Raw genomic sequence first — 10,010 nt, 5'->3', positions numbered from 1 at the left:
TGATCTGATTCAGAGTTAGATTTGGTCTCCTATGTTGATTGCCCATTCTCTTCTACATACTGCCACAACCCTTGCCTCAAAGGAATGCCTTCATTTTGATAGCCTGCATGTGATATGTTCACCATTGAAGATGGAGGTGACAAAAAGGTTGGTTGAAAGCAAAGTTAGGTAACAGGTCTAAAATAAGAGGAGTCTTGGAAATGAGATGAAGAGTATTTGATCATGGGAGGGAGAGGTTTTAGGTTCTTTAGTATGGCTCTGATACCATTTGTAGGTGTTTTGGCCGAGAATTCGAGAAAGAAAGAGAAACATGTATTGAGCAAAATTCTGCATTTCATTACAAATTTATACAATAATTATCAGTCCAAATATCCATTTTACCACCAACTTTGCAAGTATATTTACAAATTTGAATTCAAACCAAAGCTTAAAACTAACAAAGGTTAATCACAGCAGAGTACACCTAAACAGTTTGTCCAGATGATAATTTTTCATCTTGTGAAGAGGCAGTTGGGCAAGCGTCGTTTAGGCAAGCAGTGGAGTTGGCTGTGGGGTTTGGCTTATGCAGGTGATGAATGCTGTGCAACGACATAGCATTATTGGCTGAGGAAATTGAAAATCGAAAAGATTTTGAGCTTGTACCCTTTTTATGGGAATCTTCTTGAGTCAAAATTTCCAGACTTTTGTTGGCAGAATGACTTTGTGCTGGTCCTGGAGCTGCTATTAGGGGAGATTTTTCTTGGGGGCTGCAGGGGTGTTATTAAAATGGCCCATCATTATTTGCTGGATTGGTCTGGTGGTTGTCTCCGTGGGCCTCGTAGTGTGGAGAGTTTTAAGGGCCCAGCTAGATGTGGTGGGAGTTTTGTGGTTGAGGTGACCGTGGTCTGCTTTGCTTGTGGGCTGTTAGGGGTAGTTTCTTTCTTTGGGTGGGATCTCTTTTCGGCTGGGATTAGGAAGTGAAGTGTTTGGGCCATTCTTGGGGCGGGAAGATGACAGCCTAGCAATTGATACTTGCCTGTTTTGGTGGTTGGGTCATAGGGCTTCCTTGGATGAGGTTTTATGGGCTGTTGTGTGAGAGGTCAGTTTACGTGGGCCAATTTTATGGGTTGATTGCGTCAGCAGTCGTATGGGCCGTTTGAGTGGACATATGGCGTGGGCCAAGCGCACCAGCCGGTCCTCTGCTTTTCTTGGGTTCCCCTTGGGTTGTCCGAAGAATTATATTGGGCTTCATGGCCTTGTATAGTTAGTTTTTCTCCTTTTTTGTTAAGGCCTGTTTTTTGGTTGGGCTTTGTTGCAGAGGATTGTATATCCTTCGGCCCATCGGTCTGCTTTTGTTCGGCTTTTACTTGGACTGTCCAAGGTTTTAGCTTGCAGGGGTATTACCCCTCCTCTTCCTTTTTATTTTTTTATTCTTTTTTTTAAATAGAATTACCGGTATACCCAAAAATATATAAATAAATAAATAAAATCCTCCACATTTAATTAGACAAAGCTAAGTCTGTATGAGTAACTTAAAATACCCCTCTCAAAACCATGACCATGGATCAGTGAAAATAAATTTGGGTTAACAACTTAAGACAGAATTTTAAGTACCGCTTAATTGCTGGCATTAGACAGAGCTAGCAAGCTCTCATAACTAGTCAAGATGGTATCTGTTACACTAAATTCGGGCTTTTGTTTCTGTCCTGATTGATGATCAAGAATTGAATAAAAAGAATAAAGAAGACTAAAATGGCATAATTTATAAAAGTTCAACAATATCCAAAGTGTTTTGACAAACCCAATCCCACGAAAAATAATTAACAAGAAGAAAAACAGGAAAAAATAATAATACAATCAAAGCAAAAGCACACAATAATTTTACATGGTTTTGCTTTTTCGCCATGTGACGTATTCTTGCGTGAACAAAATGTTTGACTATTTTTTCACCATAAAAAAAAAAAAAAAAAAAAAAAAAAATGTTTGACTATGTAATAAGGAATTAAGCTACTTGTTCCACACAAAGACGTGAACATCTTGGTGTCTTTCGTTTGTGTCATGATCATGACCAATAATAGAATGAATAGAATAAAGAAGACTAAATGGCATTATTTATGAAAATTCAACAATATCCAAAGAAACTTAAACTTGCGTGAATATCTTGATCAATGGAATAGTATACTGAAATGTTTGAAAATTCAATCCTTTCGGTCCTTCAATTTATTTGTCTCCAAGTAAACAACCCTTCAAATGACAGTTCAATTGTGGAGAAGGGAACAGAACATTAAGTGAATGAATTTCAATATGACAAGATCAAGGGTCCTTCTCTGTTTCTTGATCCTGTGCTCAAGTCTTCTCATCCCAGGCCATTGTCACCGGTCGTTGCCTAAAAAACATGTTGCACTATTTATCTTCGGTGATTCACTATTTGATGCTGGCAATAATAACTACATCAACACCACTACCCATTCTCAGGCAAATTTCTGGCCATACGGTGAATCCTTCTTCAAATACCCAACTGGGAGATTTTCTGATGGGCGTTTGATATCGGATTTCATAGGTAAGACTGATTATTAAGTTGTTAATTCCATGTAGGAGTATGATGAGCCTCTGAATTTTTATCACTCTATTAATTACTCTCGCAAATAATTCTGTTGCAGCTGAGCGTGCAGGATTACCATTTATACCAACATTTTTGCCATCCTACAACGATAAATTTGTTTATGGGGTGAACTTTGCATCCGCAGGAGGTGGTGCTCTAGTTATGAAACGTATTCGAGCTATTATGAATAAGGTTTGATTGGCTTATTTGAACCTTGAAAGTTTAGGTTTTGACTTGGCTTCCATTTTCTCTTATTAAACTCCAGGTGATAGACCTTCAAAACTCAGCTGAGTTACTTCAAGATTGCGGAGAAGCAGTGAAGCAAAAACTAGTGATGCAGAAGCCAAAACATTGTTGGGCAACGCAGTTTACTTATTTAGCATCGGTGGCAATGATTATGATGCGGCTCTGACATCAAATTCAAGTGTGCTTCAGTCGGATTACTCTAAAAACAATATCTATTGACGGTGGTCGGCAACTTAACAACTGTAATCAAAGTAATAACATTGACTTTGTCTATCGACCGTTTGAAATTTTTTCTACATCTTCTGATGATGTATTTCCCTTAATATTTCAGGAGATATAAGACAGGAGGAAGGAAATTTGGGCTTTCAGCTTGGAGCTTCGGGTTGTTCACCAGCTGGAGGGCACTTGTAAATGGAAGCTCAGGATCCTGCTTGGAGACTCCTCGTTCAGAGTTAGCAAAACTACACAACATAGAATCTATAAAGCCCTGGAGGAGTTAGAGAAGCAACTAACTGGATTCAAAATATCGTTCACAATATCTACGATCTGGTTGAAATTAGGAAAAATCCTTCAAGTATGGTATGTTATGTGATCTTCCTATTGTGTTTTATCACTTTATGTAGAAAGAATAAGCATCAGGATTACTGATACAATTTGTAATTTGAATTGGTTTTGTGTAGGTTTCAGGAGGGCTATGACGGCATGCTGTGGCAGTGGACCGTACAGAGGAATATCAAGCTGTGGGGGGAAGAGAGGGATAGAAGAGTATGAATTATGTGACATCCTGCGGAATATTTCTACTTTGACTCTGGTCATGCCACCGAAAGGGCATACAAGCTATTTGCAGAACTAATGTGGAGTGGAACTCCAATGTCACTTGGCCTACAAATGAAGAAACTATTTGAACATAGCTGAGCTTGAATTGATGTAACTAACTTCTATAATGAATAAGGGATATTTGTTGAATAATAAGTTTGATATATGGATTTTTTCTATTCTGTTGTCTATCAAAGCACACTGATGACAAATGAGAAGAGCACAAATTAAAAAATGCTGTTGAAGTTATAAAAACCCGTTCAGATATGGTATGCCATGTCAAAATTAACCATATATTTTATGCACTTAATTTTCATAATACACAATTTGCAATGAATTTTCATGTTGTGAAGCTTCAAGGAGGTCACTACGGCTTGTTGCGGAAGTGGTCCATGCAGAGGAATATTGAACTGTCGGGGAGACTAAGATAAAAGAGTATGGGGCGTTGTGTTCGGGGAATATAGATTACTGGAAATGTTGGATTACTGGAAAGATAGATACCTTGGGAGCGTTTGGTTCAGGAAGTTTACTTACTGGGAATATTAGATTACTGGAAAGATAGATTACCTTGGAAGATTACGGGAATTTTAAGAAAATAGTTTGGTTAGTTTGGTGGTATGTTATATTATATGTTTGGTTATGGGAATAAATTGGTGGGTATGTTATTAAATTACTAAATTGACCCTCTTTTAAATATTAATATAATATTATTTATTATTAATTTTTGAATAATTTTTTAACCCCCAATATTTCAGATTTGCTAAAACACCCCGCTTATAAAAAAACTTTATTCATGACGAAATCACCCCACCTCCTGCGCGCCTGCCGCCACACCGCGAACAACCGCCGGAAACTGCGGAGCCCCTAAAAACACTGGAAATTATGTGGAGGGCTCCGGGAGGCTTCGATATGGCGTTTTGGCCATATTGATGGCCGAAAACGGCCATATCGAAGCCTCCCGGAGCCCCCCACAGAATTTTCAGTGTTTTTAGGGTCCGGCGGTGGTCCGCGGTGGTTGACCCGCTGTCGGCGGTGGTGGCTGGGTGGCTGTGGTGGTGGTGGCTTGGTGGTTGTAAATTATTTTAAATTAAGGGCATATTGTCCAAAATTTAATTACAAAGGGTAAAATTGAATATGATATTAATGTAAATTTGTTTTAAAGTAAGGGTATTATTGTCCAAAATTTTTATTATAAGGGAAAAATGTAACAAAAAAAGATAACCCTGGTAATCTAGAAAACATAGAAAATGGAGGTAATCAGATTACCTCTTATATTACCAATAGTAACCACTATAGTATTTAAAGATACTGGCATCTTATATACTTGAAAACCAAACGTGGTAATCAAGTAATATGGATGACATACCCCAGTAATGCTACTTAACCCGAACCAAACTGCCCCTGAAGATTACTGGAAATCTTTACGAAAATGTGTTCGGTTAGTTGGTGGGTATGTTATATTAATATGTTTGGTTAGGGGAATAAATTGGTGGGTAAATTATTTAATATTCTAAATGTCCCCTTTTAAAATATAATAATATTATTTATTATTAATTTTGAATAATTATTTAACCCCCAATATTTCAGATTTAGTTAAAACACCCCGCTTATATAAACTTTAATTTATTATGAAATCACCCCCACCTCTCACCGCGTCTGTCGCCACTGCAAACCACCGCCGGAAGTCTCCGAAAGTCCCTGTCAGTAGCTCACCGTGACCAAGAGGCTCCGATATGGCCGTTCTAGCCATATCGATGGCCGAAAAAGCCATATCAGGCCAAATATGGCCGGAAATGGCCATTTTCGGCCAGATCGATGGATCTGTTGGCCATTTTCGGCCAGGTCGAGGATCTGCCAGAAATGGCCACATCCCTAGCCCTTATCGGCCAGATATGGACGAGATCTGGCCATTAACGGCCAGATCTATTCCGGTCAAAATAGATGGCTGTTAACGGCCAGTCTGTGACCGTTAACAGCCAGATCTCACCCAGATCTGGTCGTTAATGGCTAGGGATCTGGCTGTTACGGCCAGTTCTATCGATCTGGTGGAAATGGCCAGAATAGATCTGGGCATTTCCGGCCAAATCCAGCTGATATGGCCTTTTTCGGCCATCAATATGGGGGAAACGGCATATATCGAAGCCTCCCACAAAATCTCGTTCTTTTTTAGGCACTCCGACGACTTTTCGTGGCTGTCCGTGGTGGTTGGCCCGTTGTCGGCAGTGGTGGTTGGGGGCAGTGGGGTGGTGGGTGATGGCAGTGGTGATCTGTAAATTGTTTTAAAATAAGATATTATTGTCTAAATATTTAGTTATTAAACAAGGATAAAATTGAAATAGAATATAATGTAAATTATTTAAAAGAGGGATTATTGTCCAAAACTTTATTAATAGGGATAAAATTGTAACAAAAAAATAACCCTGGTAATCTAAGAATACCTAAGAAATTGAGGTAATCAGATTACCTTCAATATTGCCAATAGTAACTACTATCGGTTTGAAGATTATCGGAATCTTATATACTTGACAATCAAACGTGATAATCAAGTAATATAGATGACATAACCCCAATAACTCACATTTAGCCAACCAAACGCCCTTTTATGAATTATGTGATAATCCTAAGAAATATTTATTCTTTGACGCTATTCATCCCTCTAAAAAGGGATACAATTGCCTTACAATATGAAGAAAACTATTGGCCTTGTTGATCGATCAATGCATAAAGTTCTAAAACAATAAGGGATATATATATTTGTTTGATGTGGATAGCTTTATTGAGAGTGTGAGCTCTCATAAGTGTTTGTTGCTATGGACATGTTCATCATGAAGAAATTTTATAAAGAATAATATGTTAGGATCCCACATTGAGATCTTACACCCACCAAGTATGTGCTGTAGGTGTTTTGGTCAGAGAATTCTAAGGAAAGAAGAGAAACATATATTAAGAGAAAGTTCTGATTTTATTTCATTTCATTACAAATTTATACAACAAATATCGGTCCAAAATATCCACGTTACACCACCTTTGTAGGAATATTTACAGATTGAATTTAAACCAAAGCTTACAACTAACAAGTCTTAATCACAATTGAGTACGCCTAACACATCAGTAAAAACACATCAACTTAGTTGCTCACACATCTCAGAATGCAAGGCAAAAACAGAAACCTCTTTTGCACCACAAATGTTTTCAAACCAAACTGAAATTCAGTGTACATTTCCAGCAAAATATCATTGTTTCAACACTTCTCCTTGATATTTGCTAGAAACACGAGTCTGAGGCTAAAGTCTTCAAACTTGGCTTTGGACAAGCCTTTGGTCATGATATCAGCCACTTGATTTCCATCCCTGCAATGGACCAGTTTAATTTCCCCATCTTGTTTAGCTTTACTTACCGCATGGAACTTGATTTTTATGTGCTTAATTTGTCCATGATGAACTGGATTTTTAGCCATAGCCATAGCGATTGATTGTCACAATATGTAGTAGGATTTCTTTGTTTCAGCTTCAGATCTTTCAGATTTTTCTCAGCCAAATGGCTTGATTCACAGTAGCAATAGCTGAAATATACTTTGCTTTATTGTGGATTGAGCCACAGTTTCTTACTTTTTGGAAAACCAGCAAATTGCACTAATTAAGAAGAAATGCATAACCAGAAGTGCTTCTCATTTCCCCATTGAGCCACCCCCATCACTATCAGAAAATCCCGCACATTCAAAGTTTTTTGACCTCCTAAACCATACTCCAAAGTTAGTGCAACCCTTTACATATCTTAGCACCCTTTGTAGTTTGAAGTGTTCCTTGGGCTGACTCATAAACCTGGACTGCAAGCTGTAGCTACACATATTTGGCCTGGCTATTGTTAAATATAGCAAACATCTAATCAAACTCCTATACAACCCTTCATCAATGTCTCTGCATCATCATCTTTTGAAAGGCTTTGATTAGGAACCATGGAATGTCCAGTATTTGCAATTCCGTATGTCGAATTTCCTTAAGACTTTACTGCATATTCTTCTAGTTGAAAAAGATCCCTTTGAGCTTTGATAGACTGCATCTAAGGAAATAAGACATTTCCCCTAAATCAGTCATCTCAAACTCATTGCGCATGGACTCTTCAACTCCTCCAATTGAGCAAGTTACCCTGTCACTAGAGGTCATCAACATACAAGGAAAATCATCACATCTTCATCCACTTCTCTAACATACAAAGTATGTTCATTTGGACTCCTCACAACATGTAAGCTCATTAAGTGATCATCATCCTAGTTACCAGGCCCTTGTGCCTATTTTAGGCCATACAAGGCATTCTTTAAAAGGTAAACTTTATCCTCACTTCCTTTGATCTGGTACCCGCTCAATTGTCAACATATATTTCCTCATTCAACCATCCATTAGGAAGGTTGATTTAACATCCAACTGAAAAATTTTCCAGCCAAATTGAGCTACCATAGTAAGCAATATATGCTTGTATCATGCCTAGCTACCAGTGCAAAGGTTCCAAGAAATCAACTCCATATTATGAGCAAAACCTTGACAACCAACCTAGCTTTGTGCTTAAGAATCGAGCCATCGGATTGAGTTTCCTCTTGAAAATCCACTTACTTGGATTACTTTCTATTCTCAGGCTGTCCAAAGTTTCCAAGTTTGGTTCTTCTCAATCATTGCTAACTCTTCCTTCATGGAAGCTTCCAAGCTTTGATTACGTTTTAGAGTAGTTTGTTGGTTCAAGTATTGGGTGCATTACTCTTTCATAAATTTTTGTCAGAGGTCTGGTACCTCTAACTGGACATCTTTATCTAATTCAGTCCCACCTTCTTCATCATCTTGATTCACTGTTGGTTCTATCGGTTGTGGTCTTAAGTCTTCATTAACTTTGTTTTCTTTAATTCCAGACACCATTCTCTTCAATTTTATCATCCCTTGTGAGTGTAATTTCTTAGTCTCTGAACATAAACCTGTATGCTTTGGATTGACTACTATTGCCAAAGAAAATTCCTATCATGGCTTTGTAATCAACTTACTTTTCTTAACTGCTGGAATAAGGCATAATATGCTCCCAAAGATTCTAAGTATTCCATAGTAGGTCAATCTATCACAAGTTCATAAGGAGTTTGGTAGATCAAGGCTTTGTGGGAAGCTATTGAGCAGATAGACGTGGTGTTGACAACCTTACCCAAAAACTCTCGGTAGCTTCTTCTCAACAACCATACATCTTGTCATCTCCAAAACAACTATTCTTCCTCTCACTAACTCCATTTGCCGTGGAGTATAAGGACTACGAGTGGGTGCTTAATTCCAGTCTGCTTGCAAATTGATTCAAATCATTTGAGTATACTCGGTCCCCTTGTCACTCCTCACTGTCTTGTACTCCAACTAGTTTGGTTTTCAACTTTTAGCTTAAATCTCCCAAACACAGCAACAACTTCACTCTTAGACATCCTAGACCAATCAATAAACAAGACAAAGTATATGCTCCCATTCAATGAAGTGTCTGCATAGGTTCACACGCATCTGTGTGGATGAGTTGAGTTTCTCAATAGCTCTCCAAGCCTGATTTACAGGAAAGGGTTGCCTACAACTTGCCAAGTTGACAAGCAGGTTTACAACTTTAGTTTCTTCAATTTGGGTAGATTTTGGACCAAGTTTTTGTTTGAATTCTTAATCATGGTAATGGAAATGGCCAAATCTCTTATGCCATTTTTCAAACTCTCAACCTAGCATTATAGGCCAACTTCTGGTTTTTCCCACTGATGGGGAACTTCTTTCCCACCCTTTTTACCCTCATGAGTTCACACCCTTCATGTCCAAGATTTTGCAGGTTTGGGTTTGAAAATGCAGGACATAATTCTTTTCCAACATTTGTCCTACACTAAGAAGACTTGACTAATTTTGGGTGTATACAGTACATTAGTAATAAGCTTGTACTTGTTGGTGTCTGGACAACAACATCTCCTTTCTTTTGCTTCACAAACTCACCCATTCCCACTTTGATTTTCGACCGATATGCATGATCAATTTGACAAAGCTCTGCGGGTCTGGTGTCATGTGGTTGTACATACTATCAATAAGCCAACCTTCATTACTTGTCTGCGTTGAATGCAGGAAGCTACAAATATCTGTTTTGTCCTTTTGATCATCAATCATTGAGCTTGCTGTTGGGACTTCTCTCATTTGTTCTTGCGACCATATCAATGTGGTCAAACTGTTGTAGGCTTGCATTGTATCCTTGGCTTAAACAAGCACCTTTTCTTGGAATGACCTTTTTTTTTTTTTGCAGTGAGAGAAGGTGTATACTCCTTCATCCCACATGGTTTCCCCATTGACCATTGCTTCTTTCTTTTCCTTTTTGTCATCGTCATACC

At 38.3% G+C, this 10,010-nt stretch overlaps 1 protein-coding gene across 1 annotated transcript; it reads left to right on the top strand.

Annotated features, from left to right (window-relative positions):
- Positions 1-2,185: 2,185 nt before the first annotated feature.
- LOC116121843 (GDSL esterase/lipase 5-like) lies at positions 2,186-3,680 on the top strand. Its single transcript, XM_031407762.1, has 5 exons — positions 2,186-2,539; positions 2,640-2,773; positions 2,847-2,947; positions 3,159-3,322; positions 3,508-3,680. The coding sequence occupies exons 1-5, from the start codon at positions 2,272-2,274 to the stop codon at positions 3,678-3,680; spliced, it is 840 nt and encodes a 279-aa protein (XP_031263622.1). The 5' UTR covers positions 2,186-2,271.
- Positions 3,681-10,010: the final 6,330 nt, after the last annotated feature.

This window comes from Pistacia vera, unplaced genomic scaffold, assembly GCF_008641045.1.
Source record: "Pistacia vera cultivar Batoury unplaced genomic scaffold, PisVer_v2 Contig129, whole genome shotgun sequence".
Classification (NCBI taxonomy): Eukaryota; Viridiplantae; Streptophyta; class Magnoliopsida; order Sapindales; family Anacardiaceae; genus Pistacia; species Pistacia vera.
The sequence above is the reverse complement of the archived record's forward strand: the minus strand, read 5'-3'. Positions and strand labels throughout refer to the sequence as shown.

Bases quoted from the DNA above. Each gene is read 5' to 3' on its own strand.
- LOC116121843 (XM_031407762.1), top strand. From the start codon at position 2,272: ATGAATTTCAATATGACAAGATCAAGGGTCCTTCTCTGTTTCTTGATC. The intron at 2,774-2,846 runs GTTTGATTGGCT...ATTAAACTCCAG, and splicing joins TTCGAGCTATTATGAATAAG to GTGATAGACCTTCAAAACTC. The intron at 2,948-3,158 runs GTTTACTTATTT...TTAATATTTCAG, and splicing joins AAACATTGTTGGGCAACGCA to GAGATATAAGACAGGAGGAA.